Genomic DNA, 25,519 nt, shown 5'->3' with positions numbered 1-25,519 from the left:
TGCAGTAGTGAACACGTCTAAAACACAGACCAACTACAGACACGTGTACCCTTGGGATACGGAACGACCATTTCAGACAGGTCAGAGGCAGTCCTCTGGTGATCTCGTTCCTGCTCAGCAGATACCTGGACCAGACTGGGGTCCACGGTGCAGGACATTGCCTGGGGTGCCGGGATATTTGCTTTACATAACACCTGAGTTCAGTTTACAGTGACCCTGGAAGTGTAAATCCCAACTGCACTGATACACAGCAGACAGAAATCTGAGGAAACAACCTGAATTGTTTACAAATGGAACAATAATATCACACTGCTCCACTGATAACACTTCAGTTACAAACCAACAGCAACAAAACTGCTAGCCAGAAGTTCTAGAGGGTAATTTAAAACCACCTTGTTGATTTTATAAGTACATATTCAACACATAGAAAAGGACACCAAAGCAACTCTAATGTATAAAATAGTTTATTACTATAATAAATAAAATTAAACTTTTTTTTTACAAATATTATTTGTGCTTGTTTAAAAATGTTGACTAGGGATATCATTAATGTAGGTGGCTGCATTTGTAACAGAAACATTCCCAGACAGTGTGCATACATACATACACACACTGTTTATCTACTGGCAGCTGCTTTGCTGACCACAAAAATAGTATCTACTCGTTTTCTTTTTCTAGTCATGCTTCATTGAACAAAGTGACAAATGCAAAGAAAAAGAACCAAGAGTATTTGGTGGATTTCTGAAAGGATAAAAGCAAGTGAAGTACATTGAAAAGCGCCAAAGCAACTGCATTAGCTGCATATCAATCAAGTGTCCATGCAGTGGTGGCTAAATATTGGAACGCAGACAGGTCTCCAACAGATGTACAAATATTGATTTTATGTAGGTACGATAATATAACACATTCATTAGAAAACGTGGTACTTCTTTATATAGCAGTTCATCCTGATACAAGATTATTGAACTTCTTTCATCTACAGCTAAAATGATTCTTTTTCTATCTTAGTGGTCACAGATTTATTGGGAAGAAGAAAAAAAAAACCATGAGCCTTTCAGAACAGTTAGTGAAAACCTCAAACTGTTTTGTTAACATTAGGCATTTAGATCCAGTTACAGAGGTGTTCTGGGATTACACATCAAATATGTTTACAAAACACTCAACAATCAGCTTGAAACAAATTACAGTTGCAGGTAAATTCACATTAGCTTTGTTGAACTGTAAAAAAACATCTTTGAAAACAACACTTTTGCAGTATGATCGGTTGGCTCCCTGATGTACAAAAGTGTTTGGACAATAGCTGTGTCTCTTTACTTTATGAGGGGAGAGGGCTATTGGAGTAATTAATTTTCCTAATAAGAAGGCAATAAGTGGAGAAAGAAATGTGATTACCAGCAAGTGATTTCCATTAGATTTAGAAAGCTAATCAAAGTGCTTCATCTTTAGGCCACACTGTAAATACTACAGAACATTAGGAAGGAAGGAGAATGGAATCACAGTTTGAATTATATCACTTATGAAAGGGTCTTAAGGCTAAATGCTGGATATATCTTATTGCAAAAAAAGCTATATTTTTATTTAATTGAATCAATGCTTGCCACAACAATGTGGTCAAAACTATGTCAGATTGGAGGATACAGTATTCTACTGTGCCTCACCTCAAATTTCTGGAGGTTCTCCTGCATGGGACTCTCTCTAAAATGTTTGTCTTAAGGAATCATAAGTGCAGCTAACAGACTTTGTTATTGCCAATACACCTACAGGAGACTACGTGGAAATGAAGAATTAGGTAGAAGATGCTTTTTACCACCTAACACCAGGACAGGAAAGCAGAGGTGCAGCAACCATGTGTTATGCTGCCCATGAGAAGAAGGATAGGCTCAGCACCTTTGAGACAGCCCCTGGCACCAGGAAAAATAACTCCATTTATTCCATCATCTCTCTTGCAGAAGCCATGAGAAACACTACCAGGGCATCTTGGCTTCAAAGATACTGTGAGCAAAAAATACCGGCTTACGAGCCTTATCCCCACCAATTAGGATACAGTGTTTTTCCAATTTCATGTGGATTTCTCTTCCTGACTATCATGACCCTTGTCAGATCTTCTCTTAGTCACACTATTTACTAGACTCACAGTATGAAGTTGAGGCCAACTAGAAAATTCAAAAATCATGGCCTTAAAAGTTCAACAGTTTACTAACAAGACACTAACTAGGACATTCTGTGGATGTCTACTGGGAAGGTTTAAGCTCCCTTCTTGAACTGGAATCATTAAATGAGGAATGTGCTTTTACTTAACAGAAATGCAATCCATAGACTCACTATACATTGATATTATATATATGTGTGTATGTACACGCATCTGCACAAGCGTAATCATACACGCTGTTTACATAGTAAAGACAAATTATGTACTAAATTTTTTCACAGATTGGTTAAGAGTGATTGAAAATATATCACCAGATAGTCGCAGTAAATATCTTGTTCAGTTCATTAAAGGGAAGTATTGTAGAAACAGAACATCACCTTCCAAGCTGTTAAACAGGGTGTTCGCTGGGATTCAGGGCAGCACTGTGAAAGAGATGTAAAGCAAGAATGGTGTTTTTAAAAGTATACATATAATACCAGACAGAAGTAAATGTATCTGAACATGGCAGGGGTGAGGGCTGCGTTTTGCTTTTTTAATCCTTTTTTTGTGCTGTGTATTCGTATTCTTTCTCACCATTCAAGCATGCACTTTAGGAAAGTCATCATTTTACCAAATCATAACCCAGGCTCTTTTTCTCAACTACCTTCTTTTGACTGAAATTTAATTACACCATATATCAAAATGAAACACATCATCTCTTTTAGAATGGCGCAGGTTATTCAGCAGGTTGTTAAATGGTAGAAGCACTGTGCCAGAACACAGTTAAAGCTGAGGCTTTGGGTTTTTTTCTTATAGTATGTACAAGCATTTGCTTGTGAAGGGGCAGATTCTTATGTTCAGAGATCCTTCATTTCTAAGCTGGAATGTAATTTAGGTGAAAAGGCTTAACCACCATGTACAGAGAAACAAGAGAAAAAGAAAAGACTGACAAATAAAATGGAAGAACAAGTAACAATTATAGTGGGTACACGTGCTGTCCAGCCACAGGCATCTGAGTGTAAGGCTCAGTGGAGAAAGACAGATTTGTAACAGAGGTGCTTTCAGCCACTCTTTAAAGGAAAAGTGTCGCATCAGCGGTGCCTGGGCACCACAGCACAGGTCCAAACTAGTCTAAGGTTCAAAGGAATGACTAGTCCCAAAGTGGGCATGGATTTGTTCATTTTTTTTAACCACTCAGTAGCCCAGGGAATCCAAAGATTCCTAGATAGCTCATCCTAGATAGTGTTTATTTTCAAATTCTCTTGCAACAAATAAATACAAGTTACTGAAAGATGATGCACGCTCCTACCACCAGTTTTAGTGCCTGACAGTTCATAAAAATGGGCCTAATCTCGGTAACAGCTGTACACATCTGAGTGACATTGACCACTCTCAGGGCTGACATGGAGCAGACACCCTGAAGGTGTCATTGTAAGGAACAGAGTTTCTCTGCAGTTTCATGACCATAACAAAATTAAATTTGGCCTTTATCTTCAAAGACATTAAATTTTAAGTGGAATTCAGAAGTGTGTTACAATTTTTAGAGTCTTTACAAATGGATAATAAATGACTTTATAGGCCATTGTAAGAGTCTGAAAAAAGCCTTAGAAAAGGACTTGGTGCTGTGCCCACCCACTGTCACACGGGGTGTGCAGCAGTTCAGTATCATACTGAGCATCAGGCTACACAAGGAGCACCCTCAGAAAATGGGCAGTTGTCTGCCTTTGTTCACAGGAGTGGATTATTATTATAATTATGGGACTTCTAGGGCTGGTCCTGCCAAGATTCCAGGCTGGGCAATAGGCAACACCAGAATAACCTTTAGCATATCCCTGAGGGCACACAAAAATATCACCGAGAAACATCAATTCAGTATCAGCAACAAAGGGCCAGGTAACCTGCAATTGCATATTTAACTCTACGTCCGCACTGCCATTCTGGAAATAGTAGGCACATACTTAGGAGGTTGTAAATCTTTCCTCCCTCGTCCACCTGGGATAAGCTAATGTCCATGTTTATCCAACTGCAGGTAAATGGGTGACACTTTCACAAAGGACTTGCTAAGACTTTCAGCCTTTAAAAAATTTTATGAAGCAAACCAAGCATCAAGAACATCATGCTGGTGAGAAATTTGCCTGGATCAGAAAACTGACTCCAAGGCGGTCTCTAAAAACTTGCTGGAACTTCTGGAAATCAATTACAAATCCTTATATATCAGTACACCTGGGGTTTACTTAGGTGGAATTTACTGACAAAGGAGACTAAAAAAGAAAAAAATCATTCAGCAGTTTCTAACTGAAACCATGGACGTATGGGTTTCTTACAGCAGCCATGCCATAGCTGTTGCAGGTAACTGCTACCACTTACAGTGATTAAAGCACCAAACACACAGCATGGCTTTGGTCAAAGAGAGACTTCCTCAGTGCTGCAGGTGTGCAATGCACAACTGTAAAAGACACCAGCTACCACTGGAAAAACCTAAACACGGAATCAAAAATTAACTAAGGAAATGGCATCTTAGTTTCAGAGCAACTCACCTCCCTACTGCCTTTTGTTGTGGAAGGGAAAAAGGTAACCTACAGGTTTGATCCTGAGAGTTGTTTCTCAGAAACGTTTCAGTCCTTGGATAAGAATTCACAGTCTGTGGGCACTTCCATATTGAGCCAAGGTGTAAGACCCTTGAAAGTCAATCCTAAACCATCTGCTTCTGGATTGTAAATGGTGGTGCTGCACTTGGAATAATCAGCATCTTTGAGAGCAAGGGCAGTTACTGCAGGAACAGGTATAAATACACTGACCACATGAGCTGGTAGCTTTGCACAGCATGGCCTCACCACTGTGCCAGTCAACAGTGGACCTCACACTTCCCCAGGGATGTCTGACACAGTTCTGCATTGCACCGTGCAAGCATCAGGCCAGCAGAAATCCTTTAAAGTGGTCGTTTTCCTTGCCTCTTCCGTACACAAACAAAATCTTCCCCCCAAAAAATCATGTGTTTCTTTGTAAATGACTTAGTACCATGGAAAAAGAATGAGCCTCAACACACACAGTGTTAAGACCTATTGCCATTAAAAATAAAAACCCATAAAAGTGTGGCACCATACTTCTGAACTCTAATCTACTGTTAAGCAGTGAACATACCAGATCAGTGGAGTGAATATACTGTGAATATACACCTATATTCCAAGGTGAGAACCCAAGTCATGATGTGCTACCCTATATGAATAATGAAGAGTAGTTTTGGTAAAGTGCTTCAATCATCCTCCAAAAAAAGTTATGAAAATATAAGTTTTGGAAACATCTCCTTCTTTAAGAAGCAGATCTCTTTGTTTCCTTGCTACAATAGCACTTGCATACAGTAAGCACTGTATTTCTACCTCTACTATCCATTTGCTTCCTAGCTAGATTAGATCAGGAACAATACATCTGGATGTAGAGGAAAATGCCACAATCTAAAACTGTAAAAAATTCTGTGAAAGCCTTTGGCTACAATGAACGTTATCAAAACAGAAACTTCTGAATAATAATTTAACAAGAATTAAAAGAGCAGATTCTTAGCAAAACCAGGACATAAATGCCACAGCATATTTCCATCAGGAGGCAAATCTGCAGGACCTGTTAGTGATGTTCACAATACATTGTGCAGTAGGCTGCACTCAGGTACGCTGCACACCCAACTCTCTGGCCTCCAGCAACTGGAGAGTTAAAAGCAAAAGTAACAAATGTTGAAAGACATCTGAGACAGAAGTTATGTTTCTGAAAAATCAGTATCCTTGATCCAGTAAATGAGAGTGTGGAAGTTCCCATTTATTAACAGATCTGAAATACTGTGGCTATTTTTGAAGATGTTGCTAAATGTAATTGCTTTAGCAATATGTCAGTTTGCAATTAAAAAATACCTCTTTTTTTTGTCTTATTAGCCCTTCCTTGACTACCCAAAAGAAACTTCAGTACCGAATAGCACTCAATCTATTGACGTGGAATACGTCTGCTACTGCTCTTTGCATTATTACAGATATATGAAAATATACTGTGACATCAAACATGCTGTACCGGTGACTGAGAAAGTGACAGCAGCAGCAACAAAAAAAAAAAACCAAAAAACAAACAACCCACCAAATGCTGAAAATACAAGCACCCTGGCAAGTGCTTGTATAGGCAAAACCCGAGCGAAGGACGTAAGGCATGCTCCAAAAACCTCAGAGGTCACCTGGGGCTCACAGCAATGGCTGCTGCTGTCAGAATCCTTATTCCAGCATCCCGAGAGAGAGAGGGGGAGTCAGGGGGAATGGGCACCAAGGGATAAAATAAAAACTTCAGAAACTGTACCCTTGCTGTCAAAAAGGCTTCAAAGTCAGCTGCCATCTTGACATGAGGTTGCAATTCCTGTTACCATACCTTTTTAGACAGAGGGAACATGCTTAGTGAACTGGCCCCTCACTCATTTCCTAGAAAGGTTAAATGTAAAGTGTTAGAGGGCTGTTTCTTTGTTTATTGGTTTGTTTGTTTTTTAAAAGAAACACCTCAGCTAGCTCCAAACATGTCTTTTTCTGATTCTGGAGACTGGGGCCTTGATATTTCAAACAACTCCTGTGGCGACTGGGAGCTTCTTCTTGAGGTTAATATCCTAAGTATCTCAGCAAGCTGGTTTTCTATATTGGTCATTTTTGTGTTTAAAGCCTTGATGTCCTCTTTCAACTCATGTTTCACTTCTAGCATGGTGGCCTGAAGAGTCTGTTCTGGGATGGGATAAAAGGAGTGCTTGACCTCGGTGAGGACCGGACTGTGATCCTGTGGGCTTCTCGTCTCCCCAGCGTTATCCAAGCGCAAGTCACTTTTTGTAATGCCACTATCACAAGAGTCTGTCTTCTTCAGGGTAGCTTCTCCCGAAGCTTTAGTTCTCTCTGGTAAAGTCTCCATGGACTCTGCTTTAGAGACCTTGTTCCAGTCTTCACCCTTCCCACAGGCTTCTTTGAATTTGGCCCAGCCTTTTCGTCGGGGGTAGTCCCCTGAGGCCTTACACCCTGCGTGGTCCGATGTTGGGGCCTGCAGCTTTGCCTGGTCGGAGGTCCCAGAGGTCGAAGCGGGCTGGTACGACACAGGGGTCGCCGGACTCTCCCGTACAGTCACTACGCTGGCTTTGACCACCGAGCGAGCAGAGGACTGCTCCCCTAAAGCATTGCCCTTTTCCACATCCAGGTCATCTGGATCTCGGCCCCTCTCTGCTGCGAGCCGCGCTTCCTTCTGCTGCCTGAACCTCTGGAACAGCCGGCGAACCGGGTGGTCTGGGGGTAAGATCAGGGGTGCTTCGTTTTTCCTCTTCATCCTCTCCTCCTCTTCACGTTTGACATCACTGATTTTCCGGAACACAATCTACAGGGGGAAAGAGATTTCACTCTGTGATTAACTGCACATTTGTTAAGGGAGAAGACTTGGAGAAAGAATCATTTGAAAGAATCTGTTTTAACTGAGAAATGCACAACCTCTGCACATTTATAGCAACATTTTCAAATGTCTTATGCTGTGTGGAACTTGGCTTATTTCATTATTTAAGAGCAGACACAATCTATCTTATAACACCGGAAAAAAAAAAAGAATACATTTCTCCAGCTCTGAGAGGTTAGCAAGGCAGTGCCATTGTAAATATAATGATCCCAGGAAGCTCTATTTTGTGTTAAAAGTGACTTCTCCTATTTGTTTTCCCAACTCCATAGTTTAGCACCAAGTTTCTAATAGTACAGAGCCATTCCCATCAGTCTCAACTCAGAGCTCACTCACTGCAAAAGATCTGATATAGCTTTGGTGCACCTTGGCCACTCGTGGTGTCAGTACAGCAGAGACTACTCTGGACCCTTCAATGGCAGTTTGCAAAGTGCTTCTTGCCCTCCCTTCCTTCCCACATTCTTCTAGAAGCAATGTGCAGTTCAGGGAGGAGGCAAAGCTCAAGCCAGTCTCACAGCCAAGAGCACCAGGACGATGGGGGATGGGCTTTGCAAGACATGGGGAAGCTGTTCATGGCTTGATTACCTCAGAAGCTTGAAGCGCTTCACATCTTGATTTATTTCTTTATTTCTATGCAAAAGGGAACGTTTTTTGCACAACAAAACATTAATTTTCCATTTACCCTCCTAATTATATCTTCCTGAGCCTGTAGGCTAAGTGATCTCTGTAGGAGCAGCCTCTGGGTCTCACAGTACTGATCAAAGCCTCACAGTGTCCCAACCTGCAGCCAGACAATGTTTCTTCCTTGTATGCAATGGCAATACATTCTCTTCAAAAACTCCTTGAATTTTACATTGGTATTGATATTTTCTAAGCAAAAAACCCCTCCAGTGTGGCATTAAACAAGAACCAGTAAGTAGTCTTTGTCTGAAAATGAGAGGTCCCCTAAACCGAAGTTTTCAATAACAGAGTGTAGAAGATGCAGCCCCTAGCTTCTACTGAACACTGATACCTAATCTCTTTAGCTGCTTTTGGGGAAATCCACTCAAAGACATTACAATCCATTGCAGAAATAACTTTCAGATTCAAATCATTATTAGGAAATGTGTAAATAAACCCATCCCTCTGCTGCAGACAGATTTAAATTAAGCTAGAGCTAATAAGCACTGCTTCACTGGCACACACAAAATGAATGTTTCTCCAGACTCCAATGCCTTTTAACAGTTTTGTAATTGTAAAGCAGGGAAAAAACTTCTTAACAGTGCATCTTTGGAAGGAAGAAGTTGTCAGACTTGGCAGCATTTCCCAAATACAAAAGAATAAAATTAGCAGGAAGGATATTTTATTTCCAAGCTGCAATTAGGAAACTAAATATGAGATAAGAATAAGAAAGCAGGGTACTTGACAGTGTTTTTATTTTTTCTCCCCTCAGGAAACTCAGTCTGCAGTGAGCTCAGTAGAAAGTGGACAAAAGCAGCGTAATCCTTATGAGTGAAAGAACAGCACTCTCTGAGAAGGGAGGTTCAACACAGTCCTGCGGGCTAACAGCTTCCCACACACTGGCAGTCTCCCACTTGACGGATGAGTGTCAGCCCAGCATTAGGGCAACTGCCCTGCACGCCCTGCTGGAGCCGAGCGATGCCAGGTGGGATCTTGGGGAGTCGCTCCAGCAGCATGCTGAGGCTGGCTCTGGAGGCACAAAGCCCCAGCAAACCAAGGCAGCTACAAGCCAAGTCAATTTGTCTCTGCAAAATTCCGTGTCTCCAAAATCTTTCCTCTCCTGGAGTTTGGTCCTGGTGTGGACATCTACATCCTATGCCAGGTGCAGTTAACAGGGCTCACATCACTTTGTACATGAGCAGGTTGTCTCAGTCTGAGTTATGGATCAGGACTGTGTGTTTTCCTTAAATGCTCAGAAGGGATGTGTTATGGGCTGGTGCAATTGTGATTCTCACAGGGCTGGCTCGACAGAGCTAGAGGCCAGGCCAGGCCAGGCCAGTCTGTGTCTGGGCCAAGCCCTGCTCCACACAGCCCATTCAGCACCCTGTGCACTGGGGCACTTCTCACTCTTTAATGACTGGCTTTGGTAACATAAATGGGTAAGTTATTTGACAGAACCTGCCTCTGCTCCAGCATCATGCAGATGAGAGAGCAATGAGCAAGTCTCAAGCAATCACTTATTAACAGACCCATACCACTGCACCTCAGGCAGCTGGTAGCATGATCCCCCTGTTGGAGTACATGAAAAACAAATCTACCAGCAAACACAAAAAGGTGAGCACAGACAGACAAGCTGTTGGTAGCACTTATCCATCCACAGCTTCCACTGCTCTCCATGGCACTGCCTACGTGAACCCACCCTATGGGCATCCCATACTGTGGATGCCAAGTACGCTCTGCCATGATGAGCTGCCATCAGCTTCCCTGCCGAGTGGTGATCAGCCTCAGGACCCTGAACATACTTTCACTGCTTTGCCTTCAGGAGATTTGGCTGCAGCAGGAACAGGAATGTATATGGAGGGAGCATTACATAGCCTTTGCCATGGGTAACTGCTACCACGCTAACGAGCCCCCTGATTGCCATTTTCCACGTGAGGCCTTACACCAGCTGTGAGGGAAGTATACCACAGCAGCAACCTGCATGAATGCAGAAATGCAACCCTCAGGTCTCCCATCCTGCCTGACATCTTTGACAAGTATGCATTTATGTGACAAGCTGCACTCATGCGGTGCAAGTCAAACCCACGCACATTTGCCAGGGGACATCACCTCCAGCTTTTGGGTTGGCTCCTTTTAACTCCTAAGACAGTGGATAAATAGCTGTCAGAGAGCAAATTCTGTTTAGGGACCCCTAAAGGCAAAGCTGTCATTTGTCTCCTTTTTTGCAAGTTCCCCGATGCCATATTTTCTTCAGACAGCTCCATATTTATGTATTAAGGAAAAAATGTTATAACTATGCAAACTTCTGAAGTAATTGAAAAGACTTTAATTAACTCAATTTTGGAATGTTTTTCTGCGTATTTTAAAGATTAAATGCAAATCCTTATAAAGAAAAATACAAATAATTTTTAGATGGACTGTTTTCTTACAAATATTAAAGAAAACACAATTTTTAAGTGGTTAGACAACTTAAGCAGCAGCTAGGTTATTCAGAAAATGTAGTTGTTATGCCACTGTATGTACACCTGCTCCCACAAGCAGTAAGAGTACAAAGGAAAAGAAAATAGATTTCATTTGTTGCAAGGAAGAGAAGTTTGGACTTACACAGAAATTTTCATGTGGAATTTGATAGGGTTACACATATGGATCTTAATGAAAGTTAAACTCCAAAATATTATGGCAAAGATCCCAAGACAGCTTTTAGAACAGTCCCTCTTTCTCTCTCCAAGCAGTCATTTCTGTCTGGGAAGGCATAGTGCTTTGTATCCTCAAAATCTCCTAGCCCATATATTATACATGTATGCACAAACACAGGGGACTTTACAAGTTATGTAGTTCTCCATAACATCGTGCTCTTCAAGACCTAAGCATGCAGAAAAAAACCTAGTGGGAGCATTTTAACAGTATGTCAAGACCAAAATATGAACAAAGAACCAGAATTGAGATGAAATAACATGAAGTTTAAACACCAGGCCTAAAACTGTACATTTCACATGTCCAATCTCAAATCTCATTTCATAATTCCATTTTTATTAAAAAGGTGCTGAATCTTGTGCTTCCACAAGGAAGCTTCCCAAGACACCAGAAATTTGAGTGTTGTGGAGATATCAGCCTAGATTTGCCAAAAACTTGAAAAATAGCTCTGTTAGGCACAGATTCTTGCAATCATATAAACATTTAACCAAGGCAAGCAGTTATGATGACTCAATAACAATTTTCTTTTTTTGATAGTGCACTCAGAGAAGTGGAGAAATGTGACAACACATTCTGGTGCACTCTTGCTCCCATATATCCCCACAGACGTACGACAGCACACTCTCTGTGGCCACATTCCTGCCTGTGCATGAGCCCTGTCCATGGAAGAAAGGCTGAGTTACACCTGGCATGTTTCCCTTTCCTCAGTATTAAGTAGTTGGGAAGATGAAGCCTTAAGTAAGTTTTGGGGAAAGACTCTGTCTCTTTTTAATCATCATGGAATTTTCAAGTTGTATTTGTAGAATCAATGTTTTTAGAGATTAAGGTCAAAGTATTAAAAAATTAGGTGGACATAAATGAATACTTGAAATATCTTACTTGGTTGTGAAATGTGGAGTGCCCAGCAACTGTTACATGGATTTTACTGTGCTCAGCACTGAAACCCAAGCATCATTTAAGTAACACAACCTGAACATTATTCATGAATATGAGTTTCATAATTTCTTTATGATAAGACCAGAATAACAGATGGCAATGTGACCTCCAGAATAAGGCAAGTCATAGGATTGCTCTGAAGGCATTCCTTGAGGGGAATATTTTTACCACTAGATTGCATCTTTCAGAAAAACACCTGGTTTGATGGTAACACAGAATCCATCATCACATATTGATGAAAGATTCCTTTATTTTTTGATTCAAGACTAAATTTCATAGAATAATAGAATAATAGAATCATAGAATGGCTTGGGTTAGAAGGGACCTTAACGTTCATCTAGTTCCAACCCTCTGCCATGGGCAGGGATACCTTCCACTAGACCAGATTGCTCAGAGACCCATTTGACCTGTTCATGAAAATTCTGGGGATGGGGTGTTGGAGGAGACAAGGAGGAGTGGGAGCGTTATGAAGCATGGAGGAAGATATATAACCCTTAAATGGACTCTAAAATACTGGACTTGACCTTTGATACCGATTATGACACCCACCAAACATGTCTGTTATACCCCAGTTGTTCCCCAGTTTGTAGTTATGATGTTATACTGTTTTATGTACCCCTGTTGTTGTTTTAAAATTTGTCCTCCATATTGTCCCCTTCTTCTTCCCTCAGGTTTTCCCGCCTTTTCCCTGCTTTCCCGCTCCTCTGCCTGCCATTGGCTAGGTTTTGGTGCAGTGCAGAGGTAGCTCCCATTGGTCCTTTTCCCCCGGAGACATCCGAACCCCTCCTTTCCTGACCCAGTTGCCCAATCACCTTACTTCCCTGGTTGTCAATCCCATGCTCCTCCCTAGCCTAAGTTCCACCCCTTATCCAACCCTATATAAGTTGTTACCCACCTAATAAACGTTGGCATTGCTTCGTTCACCTTCCACCGTGTGAGAACCCCTTATTGCAGTGCCCGACCCTATCCTATATCCCAGCGGGTCGCGGCAATGGGGCATCCATACCTTCTCTGGGTAACCTGTTCCAGTGTCTCACCACCCCCATAGTAAATTTCTTCCCAATATCTAATCTAAACCTATTCTCTTTCAGTTTGTAGCCATTCCCCCTAGTCCTGTCAACACATGCTCTCATAAAAAGTCCCTCTCTGTTTTTGTTGTAGGCTCCCTTCAGGTACTGGAAGGCCACAATTAGGTCACCCAAAGCCTTCTCCATGCTGAACAATCCCAATTCTCTCAGCCTTTCCACACAGGAGAGGTGCTCCATTCCTCCAATCATCTTGGTGACCCTCCTCTGGACTCGCTCCAAGAGGTCTATGTCTTTCCTCTGCTGGAGAACCCAGAGATGGACAGCAGAATCTCACCAGAGCAGAGTAGAGGGGCAGCATCCCCTCCCTCAACCTGCTGGCCACGCTGCTTTGGATGCAGTCCAGGACAGGATTGGCTTTCTAGGCTGCCAGTGCGCATTGCTGAGTCATGTCCAGCCTCTCATCCACCAGCACCCCAAAGTCCTTCTTGGCAGTGCTGTTCTTGCTTTGTTCATCCCCCAGCCTGTATTGATACCAGGGTATCAATATCAAGGTATCAAGGTCCTGTACAGTGACCTAGGTACAGGACCTTGCACTTGGCCTTGTTAAAGCTCATGGGATTCCCCTGGGCCCACTTCCTGAGGTTGTCCAGGTCCCTCTGGACGGCATCCCGTCCTTCAGGTGTGTTGACAGCACCTCTCAGCTTGATGTCATCTGCATATTTGCTGAGGGTGCACTCGATACATTCGTTTATGTCATTAATGAAGATATTAAATAACACTAGTCCCAGTACCGACCCCTGAGAGACACCACTTTTCACGATGTCCACTGGGGCTCTGAGCCATTGACCACTACCCTCTGGATGTGACTGTCCAACCAATTCCTTATTCATCTAACAGTCCAGCCATAGAATCCATCTCTCTCCAATTTAGAGAGGAGAATATTGTGGGGGACCATGTCAAAGGCTTTACAGAACTCCAGATAAATTACATGATCACAGAATACTCTGAGTTAAGGGATGCATGTGAATCGTCAAGTCCAACTCTTAAATGAATGGCCTATATGTGGATCAAACCCATGACCTGGTGTTAATAACTCAGCATGCTAAAACCAACTGAGCTAATCTCAGGTTCATCTGTAATCCTTTCCCTGTCTGCTGACACAGTCACTCTACCACAGAAGGCCACTAGGTTGGTCAGGCAGGACTTGCCCTTGGTGAAGCTGTGCTGGCTGCTCTGAATCACTGCCCTGTCCTCCTTGTGCCTTAGCACAGCTTCTAGGAGGATTTGTTCCATGATCTTCCCAGGCGCAGTGCTGAGTCTGACAGGTTGGTAGCTCCCAGAGTCCTCCTTTCTATCCTTTTTTAAAGATGGGTACAATGCTTTTTCCAGTCACCTGGGACTTCACTGGACTGCCATGACTTTTCAAATACCATGGAGAGTGACTTGGCAACTACATCCACTAATTCCCTCAGGACTCTGGGATACATCTCACTGGGTCTCATAGACTTACATATATTTGGGTTCCTCAGGTGGTCATGAACCAGATCTTTACTTACAGCAGGAGGGATTTTGCCCCCCAGTCCCCATCCTGCTTCCCATCCACTCAAGAGGTGTGGGTAAAGAGGCTGCTGTTGAAAACTGAGGTAAAAGTTGTTGAGTACCTCAATCTTTTCCTCATCCATTGTGTACCAGTTTTCCAGCATTGTTTATCAGGGAGGATAAACATTTTGATTCCCTGTTCTCTCATAAACTTAAAAATTCACTTCTAAAAATGATTCTAGGGTCTTATGTTTAAAAATCTCTACAGAAGTATTACATCAATTCAGCTATGACTGTAAAGTATTTAGAAAGTAGTACTACTAATATGAAATTTTCAGTTGAACTCTAAGCTTTCCAATTTTAACTCTTTGCAGATGTTTCAATTATTTCCTACCCTCCAGTATCTTTAGTAGGCAGCGCTCAGTGCTTAAATTCTCACTCTCATTCAGAGTTAGAATTAAATTGTAGAATTTAATTAAAGAAGTCTGCATGCATTCAATAGCCAGGCAAATTCTTGGTAGAGAAAGCCATTAAGGGCTATCAAACAGACAAAACTGGTATCCTGCGGAGGAGTTAAAAGTATTTGGAAGCAGCAAACAAATTTGTAGTAAAGTGCCACATACAAAAGCTTTGTTCTTATTTTCTCCTTCAACACTCCTAGGCAACCCTAAATAATTACATAGGCCAAATCTGGAACAGCCGCATCACTCACTACTGAGGAAATGTTCCCAATGCAAGCGATAGAAGAAATACCAGAGGGAAACACATCAGAAGAAAATACAATAAAGGCTTGAAAATCTGAACCTTAATCATTTGAGCAGACTGCTCAGCTATTTCAGACAAAGGTTTACCATTATTATTCCCTTCACTTGCATATGGGGAGAGGCAGGACCAACAAGCCACTATTGTGTAGTACTACGCAGATTTGACATCACTTTGGAGCTTCCCTAGGTTTGACTGAAACACCAAAAAATGACATATTGCTTTGGTACAATAGGGAAGCACACTTGGTGCACACAGGGAATTAAGAAGTCCACTGTCTGTAGTTGTTCTTGTAATGAACAGCCCACTGAGGGGTTTCACCACCTCTGAACTGTTAGTTGTTCCTGAGCCCTGCTAGAACGACGCTGACTGCCAAATCAAGGCAAGTCATATTCTTTACTTCTCCTCACGCTGCCAAGAAGGTAATCAACAGAAAGGCAAGGCAGAAATACTGCAGCAGCAACCATATTCTCGCCCTATGTGCCATCACTGCATGATACAGGCTTAAAGACCAGGGGATGCTTCATTTAAACACATTGTGAATATACTGAAAACCTTAACCTGTCAAAAGCTAAAAACGACCTGCCTGCATCTGAAGTGGAAAGGATCTTTTGGTCTTGTGCAAAAGCATCCAAATTTCTTTTCAACTTTGATTTGTAAGGACTGATCCAAGACCCACAGGAATAGATAGAAATACAGATTTCATCATGTTTTTGAATCAGACTGCCATCATGGAGTTACAATTATGAGGCTCCCAGCCACAAAGCTGCTGCTATTATTAGCTCTGCAAGCTTCCCTTCTTTCCACCTCTATAGCATGCACAAATACTGCAAGATTTGGCAGGTCTTCCTCAGCATTAACAGCAAGTAGCATGGCAGCCTTTTTCTCTGGTGCTTAATAATTCTCTTTCACAGATACAGAAACATTCACAGAGTCTGGAAGTGCCAGATATCATAAACAATTAAAAGCTTAAAATTATTTCATACAGTGCCCACAGAAAATGAACTTAAGCGTGAGGAAAACAATCATGAGAAGACATTTATTATTACACAGTCCATCTAGGATCTGCCAAGAACTGATGAAAATATCTTCAGGCTGATGTTAGTTCGATGAAAATTGGATCCAATCTTTCTTCTTTTTTTATTTTTTTTCTTTCAAGCGAGAGGGGAAAAAAAGGAAAAAGACAGAAGACTTGGCAATAAAAATGGTTTTGACACTGATGTTAAAGAAACCAAAGCTGCATGTGATCAGTGTAGGGTACAATGATGAAGAATCCCTGTTGCAGGTGTCAGGGGAAAAGGTGGAGAAAGAAGACTGTGTCTTTTGCAATTATATGTGATGGCTTGTCAGAAAGGAGGGAATTACTGGTTCTACCTTCTTATAAAATACAGGAGCAACATTGCAGGCTTATGAAGCTTCCCACCAATATCTGCAAGGGGTTTCACTTCCATTATCTATTGCCATAGACAATTGCTGGGTTAAATGCCAGTCTTGGTAGTACCTCTGGGCTGTGGACGTGGAGAAGTACACAGGTCACATTTCTGACAGGTGAGAGTGCAAATCCCATTATGCAGCTCAAGTTTCAAGGCACAATCCTCAAAGTCCACATACCTGCTAAAGGGCTGATGCAGATCACCCACTGTAGTCCCATGTTGTTTTGTCTTTGGCCCTGGGTTTCAGCATTGTGCTGCAATGCATTTGTGCATGAGACTTAGGACCGCGTAAGGAAAGCACAAGTACGCAATAATGTTGTGGATGGCATTAAGTGCTTTCTAGTTTTATTTGTTACAGCAGCAGAATTTGGTTTCTGCTTCTGAAGAGGAATGGTTTCCCTCCAGTTAATGCCACATCCCTCCTGGGCAATCCCAAACATCTCTAGTTTTGATTAATAATCTGAAAATTTGAAGCAAACTAAGATTCAGAAGGTCCTGGCAATGGGGCTGTAAAGGTGTGCTGGTACCAGGAGTGCTGGTATTGGCAAACCTCAGGTACACCTGGGAGACACACAGCCCAGGAGCCAACACACAGATGGGCACAACGCTTTTGCTCCTGCAAGAGGTCTTTGTTGTCTAGGTGGGGAGTCACCCTGCCCTTCAGACAGAGCAGTACCTACTTACTTTCCAAAAAACTAGACTTCTGGATCATTAATATACAAGTGTTTGGAAGAGACACAACTTCATAATTTCATGAGCATCCATGCTATCCAGATGAATAGAGGAAACAAGATTTTTAGTCTATACAGAACAACATCTGGGCTAAATGTTACTGACATGAGCACTATCAGCTTCAGCAGTACTGAAGCTCTTCTCTGTGACAGCCTGCTTTGTAGCCTAATTACAAATTCTAGAAATACCAACTCAAATATTAGCATTTAATCATGTCACTACTAGTTACTTAGAAGTTCTGCACAACTCAAGACTCTACTCCTCTATGTCAAACTCCTCGTTCTAATCCACGTTTACAGGCTGTGCTAGTGTTGAATGAAAAAGAAAAAGCTTTCACAAAAATACTACTGAAAATAAGACAGAATTATGTCCAAAGCAATTAGTGGAAATAACAGAGAAAACCTGCCTGATCTACAACAGACTCACTTGAGGGTTTTGAGGCATCAAGAGATCTCTTCCCCCAAATAGGCTCTAAAACATTGTCATTAGTAAACTTCGACAACTACACAACTAAAACTAAAAACCACACTGATCAACAGTTCAGATAGACACAATTATAGTTCATTTAGCAACCTCCTTGAGTAACGTAAAAAGAATGCAAGAGTAATATGAAAAAACCCATTAAAATATATATTGCTAAAGATCTACTAGAAATTCATTATTTCTGAGATGAAAAGTAGCTGTTACAAACAAATACGTGATGTGCAGACAAGAGCTTTGGGGAAATTATGCCAGCAGAGTGGAGGAATGTTATACCCCCTGAGAACTACTGTGTCCATCAAGATGCGAAATGCTCTGTAGAAACTTCTTGTTTCTAGTACATGAGGAAAAAAAGAATGTTTATTCTTTTTGACAGCCAAGTATCAGCAGTTTCTAGCAGCAACTCCTATAAAATACTATTTTCATGTTTGTTTGGTTGGGTTTGGGTTTTTTCCCTTTTTTTTTTTAGCACATGGGGTACTTTTCTAGCTGTGTGCACATGCCAGACACCCAAACAGTTCATGTAGTGTCATCTTTTATTCCAGATCAACATACTACCTGCATTCTTGGGTAGACAACACTACCTCAAAAACTGCTTTAAGAAGAGCCCAAGGCACAGCAGGAACTTGCCTCTCTGTCACCTAAATTACAACTATACAAAATGTCATATAATCTGTACAACGTGCCTTCTCAAGAGTCAGAGTCTGTTTCTCCAAGCTCCCTGTGGCTTGCTGCCATTTATTAAGTGCTTCCTGAAAGAAACCAGGCAATTTGTGAGAGTCAAGGATTTGAGATTTTTTTTCCCCACCTCTAACTCAGACATGATTTCACTTGAGATCTGAAATGGATGCAGAGGTTGTAGAGCTGAGAAAAGCAATGATGTGTTGAGGGAACAGTTAAATTATATAGTTTGTTTTCTGTGATTACATTTTAGACACTAGCTTGCCATTAAGATAATTTCCTCTTAGCCACTGTCTTCCTTTCATGTACTTTTTTCCCTCTGTTTTCATTTATCTGCTTTCTGTATTTAGGCTTACAGTGATTGACAGGTATTTTACTTTCCAAGAGAGAAATCAAATGTATTTTCAAATGTATTCAAATTAATCAGCTTACCAAAAGCTTACGAGTCATTCAGCTACCTTCGAGTGCCCACTCACAAACCAATCTACACAAATACAATGCTCATTGTCCCCAATGCATGAGGCTTGTGCAGCTCTTGAAATTATAAACTGACAATTACATTATGCTCAGATGAAAGTTCTCTGCATAAATTGCCTAAGATAATGTGAACTCTTCTTCCTGTGTTTCTCTCTAAGTTAACAGACTTAAAGTTTAGCTATCATATTGAAGAAAAGCAAACTAACCTGCAGCTTTATATAAAAAGAGAATAAACTGTCTACCCAAGTAGGTGGCCCAGTATGGCTGCACAATCCAAATGCCCAGTGCCACTCAACAGGTCTGTCCTTTTTGTGTTCAAGAGTTTGGACAGCATTATGTGAGAAGGAAGCAAACTATTAATAACTGAATGAGAATGGCCAACAAAAAAATACATCGCTCACCATTTCCCAAAGCAGCTGTCAAATCCTTTCAGCCCTAACTAACAGCCAGGAGCTTAAAACCTTGAAGGCAAGAAAACAGCTGACTATAGTGAAGTGTTTCAGACCTTCTCATTATGGGCTCTCCTCTAAGCTAGCAGTTCCTAGGAAGACATCTCTGCCAGTTTCCCACAGTCCAGTTGCAGCTGCTGCTAAGTGATGGCCCCTCTTCCTTGTCAATTGTCAAAACTGAAAGCTGACTCCTGTCTGCTAAATCCACAGGTGAGCTAATTAAAATAGCCAAGAACTGACTGATTCCTCCAAGTAACTTCACAGAGAATCATTTAGAACTGTATTTCTTGATTTTGTTTCAGGTATTTTTCTTCTTTGAAAGCAGACACTTAGATCCCATGGCAAATATAGATCAAATACTGACAGAGGTAGATGCTTTCTGTCTTATCAGTATATTTCACTCACACCTCTCCAAGAGTTTTACAAAAATTTCTCAATCCTCTGAATAAGGCCAATGCCATTATTTTTATTGATTACTTACACAGCAGCCATGCTTAAGGTTGTGTTAGGCTTTCAGTTTATGCATGCACACAGCCAAATGCCATTATTCAATGAGGCAAAATTGCATGTTTCATGGGAAAACATCACAGGACCAGCACATATTGCAATGTCTGATGTCAGCCAGACAAGTATTTATCAGCAGTTTGAATTGTTAGTTGTGAGAGACGTCCCTTTCTGTTACAAGTGGTGAGAGTTCACCCTTACAAGTTTCAGATAGGAGATCTTCAATAAAATTTGTCAAGAGAGTTGTGATTTCAGGCACACTTAACTTAAACATTAATGAATTTCTCCTGAAGAAAACAACTGCTCTAGAAGAAGAAAACAAGGACAATTCAGCACAAGAGCATTGTTTCTTCACAAGCAGACTGAAATACTAATTTTTAAAATATTAATGATCATCTGTATTCAAAGAATGGCAAAGTTAGATCTGAATATTGAAAACCTCTACATGCCTTTTACCAGGAGCAGTAGGAACTGCAAACTCCAGACTTCCTGATACCGTCAAATGTGAGTCTAAAAGCTGCCTTTGACCCAGCCTTCATTTGTATCACACCTCACCCTCTGCCATACAGATACAGGCAGATATGCATTCACAATGCTTCATTCATCCCCAAATGCCATTTCAATCATCATAAATTCAGACTGCATTTGCAACCACTTTTATTAAAAGGTTTTGTTTAGAAAAACTGTGCTTGCTTCTGACTCTTGGACACTACAGTCACAGTGTTGTCTCCTTTTTCTTTCTGCGTAATTGAGAGTACTCATAGACAGCTGAAAGCAAATTCCTGTTTCCCCTCTGCCAAAAGGATCTGAACACACCTTTCAGGAGTATGGCTCCAGTCACCAGCCAGCACAAAAACTCCAAAATGCACAGAGTTGCCGTGAGGGAAGCTTTCCTTCCCCTTCCCTCCCTTGCCAAAGCTGTGTACTGGTGATGAGGCGACTGCTGCAAGTGAGACACAGGTCAGGATGGCTGAGGTTACCCTGGGGAGAGGTGCTCTTTCAGCTCAGATACATACACAATAGGCATTCTGCCTTCCATGCTCCAGAGCCACTCAAGAGATAGTGTTTCCATTTGAGTCAAACAGGATGGGCTTTTAAAACCAGGGATTGGAACCGAGGTCCCCAAGCTTCCTTCAGGCAGGTGACAGAACTGGTGCTCCAGCCTGGAGACACACACCCTCACCAGGGGATGGGATCCCCACGTTCTGACTCCTGCTTTAGCAAACACCCTCACCATTGGCTCAAAACAGAAAGTCTCAGTTGGAGAGATGATGCCACCTAATCCCAGAATCCCCCCGGACAGCAGTTTTACCATTCCCTTCATCTTCTCAAATCAGTGAGAAAAATTAACTTCATGAACCTGAAAACTATCCCGGTTTTATCTAGTAGTTCCCCGCTTCTGCTTTGCAACTGACCCTTCATTTCCCCAAACTAAAATGTTTCATTTCATCTAACAGACAGTTTTTCATTTAAGCTTTCTCCTCCTGATTTTCCACTTCACTGAGGCAACGCAAACCATCCAATTTTCATTTGAGAGGCAGGCAGGTTTAAAGAGTTCAGCTGTAGCTTAAGAGAGGCAGAGCGCAGACTGTATGTCAACGTGGTTACATGCTTTTAAGTGATCAATAAAACATTGATTGTTTAACTATAGTGCTTTGCCATCTCTACCTCTTCCATGTTCTAATGTCACATTGGACTAAACTTAAATACCTGGGGTGACATCTCCTTGCTTCCTCCTAAGGGACACTGTTAAAACAGTTTTCTCCTTGAGCCACTGTTCTGAGATGAGAAAAGAGAGAGATGTGACACAGAGCTTGCCCTTGAATAAGCTGCCTCTCTTCCACTGGTAATACTGGGACAGTAAATCTTAACCTTTAAGCATCACTAAAATATGATACATTTTGAGTTTCAGAGTTGTATGAGTATCCAGGAGAAGCCACCACCAAAGCCATATCTCAGGTTAGGAGTGCACCAAAGCTTTGTAATCTCAGCTTAACTCCTCCTCATACTGCGTCACAGGCTCTTTTGTTCCCTATGTGCATTTATGGTTTATATTTACATAGAATAATCGTCTTTAAAAAAAAAATCTGTTATGACAAGGATTGTATGTGACTACAGTGTACAAATTTATTTAACTGTTCAGAATTAAGTAAACGAAATCAAAAATCGCTCTCTTCCTGACTCCATGAGAGCTCTCCTCTCCTTTCTGCTCTTTCTTATGCTTTTGCAAGACATCTAGTCTGCAAGAATCACTAGTCCCAAAACTACTTAAATTTGTCCAGGTGCAAAGATGTATGATCCTACACCATAGGCATAGCCTGAGACATTAAAAATATATATCAAGAAAAGGAAACTATTTCCTTAGCAACTGAAGACTGCAGCAGTTAAGTACATGTAGAAATAATATGAGAGAGTATTTCAATACAGTGGAAACTGTCATCTAATGGAGAATTCTATTTTGAGACCAAAAAAAAAGACAGTGTTATTCAAGATAATGTTAGTCATGGAACTAAACTCAAGCAAAGACAACAGCAGGTATGGCCCAGTGCATCACTCTGAATCTGAGTAAGCAACGCTTAGATTGACCTGTTATGTGTGCCTACCTGACAAAGACCCAGCTGGGCAATCTAACAGAGAGCTCAGAGAAAATAAAAGTGTTTGCACTTGCAGCAAACAATGCTGAAGAACCTCTTCCTGACATTGTTTTCAACTAAGAGGCTACAATCCTCAGAAACACAAAGCAGTCATCATTACACAACCAGCATCAGTGACCAAAAGCTGGATTTTGGCAATAGCTTCAGCATCCCACATAAATGAAAAGTACTCTTAATCTTTCACGTAATGACATCCTAATCAAATGAACTGCTTTTAGGACCATCACCCGTACTGCATAATAACCCCATTTCTCATGGGAGCTCATCCATCAGTTAGGATTTGCCTCACACAACTTCTCTGTGCCCACTTCCCTACTGCAATCACAGCTCAAGAGCTGGTGGACCCGAGCCATCGTCGTGTCTTTCTAATCACAGACTATCTGGGGGCTGGGAAGGACTAACAGATTTTAGAGGACTCAGAGGCTTGTCAAAGATCCATCTCATCCCCCGCCCCTGCGGTCCTCTCAAATGCCCCTTAACTCTCCCAACATGCATCTTTATTACCACTCTGCCGACAGCACAAATTTATATCAGGCTTTATCTGTCTCTGTGCTACTGATGCACAGAGGCCTCATTGCAGAGGTTTTGGCAACAGGTTCATAAAAAGATGCTACAGTGCTTCCAGACTCCTAGCAAGTTTTTCAAAAGGCCACAGGACCAAATATTTTATCTTGAGATGAAACAGCACAACTCAATTCCTACTACTCCTGGCATATTGACCTTGCTGAAGCAAGCCTATGGCATACACACACAGCTGGGCTCACCTGCACAAAGCAGGTTTCCATTATTTTAATTTATCCATTTCCCAACACTTTGAGCTACTATTATATACTAAGTAAAATCTAGAGAAACTTTAAAGTTCTGACTTTTACCCTTCACTTCCTGATTTTTATCTAATACTGGACTTTCCAGCAAATATTTGACTGCAAAGGCACAGAAGGGGCAAAGAGATGGTGCATTCATTACACCAGCACACTGGCAAATTTGCTTCATATTCAGATGGAAACCATTTGGCTCAGAAGCAGAGTTGCATAGTAAATCAGCTGTAATTTCCATTATTCTCATTGTGCTATAGGGGCATTCAGCCCAAAACGCCTGTTTGGCTGAAGTGGATGGAACCACCAGGCAACAGCCTGGATTCAGCTTTTGTCCTTCAGTGACAGAAGGCTCTAGAAAATGCTGTCAAGGAGGGCTTGGCAATGCTGGCAGAGATCATTTAATCCCCCTGAACTCTGAAAGCTGCTCACTTATAACTTGGATCTGATGCCAGGTCTCAGGACAAGAGTCCCCCTGGCAGGATGCCAGTACTGGAGCATCTCTTGATGTGCCGCACACTTTCCTTGCAAGGAAAAGCTGTCCTCTATCTCAAGTGGTGAGTAATGAGCTGACCCACTGTGCTTCTTGCCTGGGTGGCTGTATCCATGCTCAGAGCAGAGCCCTCAGGACCACCAGACCCACAAGCAGAGGGTGACACGTCGACATGCATGCCAAGGGTGATGTCCTTGCTGCAGGGCAACACTGCAGGGAGGGGGGAGACAACATGCTCAAGTGCTCTCACTGCCTCTAAAAAGTGGCTGAGAACAGTAAATACACTGCCTGTTTTTGCTCTCTCAAAGTCAAGTCTTGTATCAAAAGAGGTCAAGAATTAAAATACTTGCCAACTGTCCTCTTCTCTCTCTGCTCCCCAAAGTTCAGCAGCATAACAGTCAGGGCACAAAAATATTTTTCCACCACACAGAGCTGAACCTGCAAGGCCTCTTTCTCATGGACAGACAGTAGGAAGTGCTGGATATCACCAGTTTCACCTGCAGTCCATTTATCTCTAACACAGTGCCAGGCACTAAACTTCTTAAAAGAGCTTTCCAAAAAAAAAAATGAAAAGAAATGTATTTGACCTCTCAACTCTTAGAAGGCCTTAGGGAAGACTTGTCAGAAATGTACTGTGCTGCCAACCATGTGCACTGGGAGGAGTGTGAGCCATGTCACTGATATCTGGTGCCTGGATGGGTGTGATGAACAGGGTAGTGGGAGGTCTGCAGGGAGATGTGCAGACCTTGGCAGAACATGAGCTCAGCTGCTGATAGGCATCCCCATGTAGACAGATGCAATAACTTGCACAGCAGCTCCAACGGTATAAAGTATGTTTCACTCATGATGTTGGACTAAGCAAAAACACTCTTTGAACAAGTGGTGCCCAGGAATCTTTTCAATTTTATTTCCAAATTCGCTTCTTTCCCCTCAAACAATCTGTCTTACCCAGTTAGAAAAAGCCCAGTCCAGCTGCTATTAGACATTTCTGCAACAGGAGAGTTTGCCAGATCCAGCATTTCAAACAGATTTTGTCTTCTGTACTCCTTTTACTTAGCATTTGCCATTTCATACATGACTTCTTAGGAAATAAAGTATGTGGTTTATTAATAAAGAGGATTATTTCTAGAACATTAGTTTGCATTAAAACAGCTAAATTTCAAACTGATGCTCTTCAAAATCATCATCCTTGGAATACTATAAGTTGAAAAGCTGTTGCTTCAGTAAGTCATGCAATTTTCCAGCATTTATCTTAAATATGACCTGTTCTACAAGCCAGCTGCCCCCAGCACACTCTAACTGGAACTCAGTTTGCTGAAAATAAGTTACAACATCTGATTTTTCTTGCTTTGCTTTTTAATACACTTATATAACCTGCATCCAACCTTCCAATCTTGTTCAGGTGCAGAAGATCCTTTTAACTTTGGTATTAGGCCTTGTGAGAGGCCCAGGTTTGTTGCTAAGGGGTGTAGAGCTGGGTGTGAACAGCTGGCTGCCTGCTGGCTGCCTGCTGCTGGTCTGATGTGCAGACCCAGGACTCAGCAGAGGCTGCACTGACAGTTAGCTCAGTCAAGTTACTTCCCAGGGCATACTGTAACTATTCACAAACCTC

General features: G+C 41.8%; 1 protein-coding gene across 3 annotated transcripts in view; it reads right to left on the bottom strand.

Moving 5' to 3' along the window:
- Window positions 1-448: 448 nt before the first annotated feature.
- Window positions 449-25,519, bottom strand: part of KCNH1 (potassium voltage-gated channel subfamily H member 1) — a 187,188-nt gene continuing 162,117 nt past the window's right edge. Inside the window, exons 11-12 of one of the 3 annotated variants that reach the window (XR_010428987.1) lie at window positions 6,245-7,501; window positions 449-2,571 (exon numbers count right to left, since the gene is read on the bottom strand). Coding sequence is in view for 1 of the 3 variants with exons in the window: in XM_064648297.1 (XP_064504367.1) it covers window positions 6,653-7,501 (849 nt within the window). In the remaining 2 variants the exon portion in view is untranslated. Of the gene's footprint in view, window positions 7,502-25,519 lie in introns of all 3 variants that reach the window. The other 2 variants (XR_010428988.1, XM_064648297.1) reach the window with 2 other exon arrangements.

This window comes from Pseudopipra pipra, chromosome 3, assembly GCF_036250125.1.
Source record: "Pseudopipra pipra isolate bDixPip1 chromosome 3, bDixPip1.hap1, whole genome shotgun sequence".
In the NCBI taxonomy this organism is placed as follows: Eukaryota; Metazoa; Chordata; class Aves; order Passeriformes; family Pipridae; genus Pseudopipra; species Pseudopipra pipra.
Note: the sequence above shows the minus strand (reverse complement) of the source record. Positions and strands in the feature narration are given on the sequence as shown.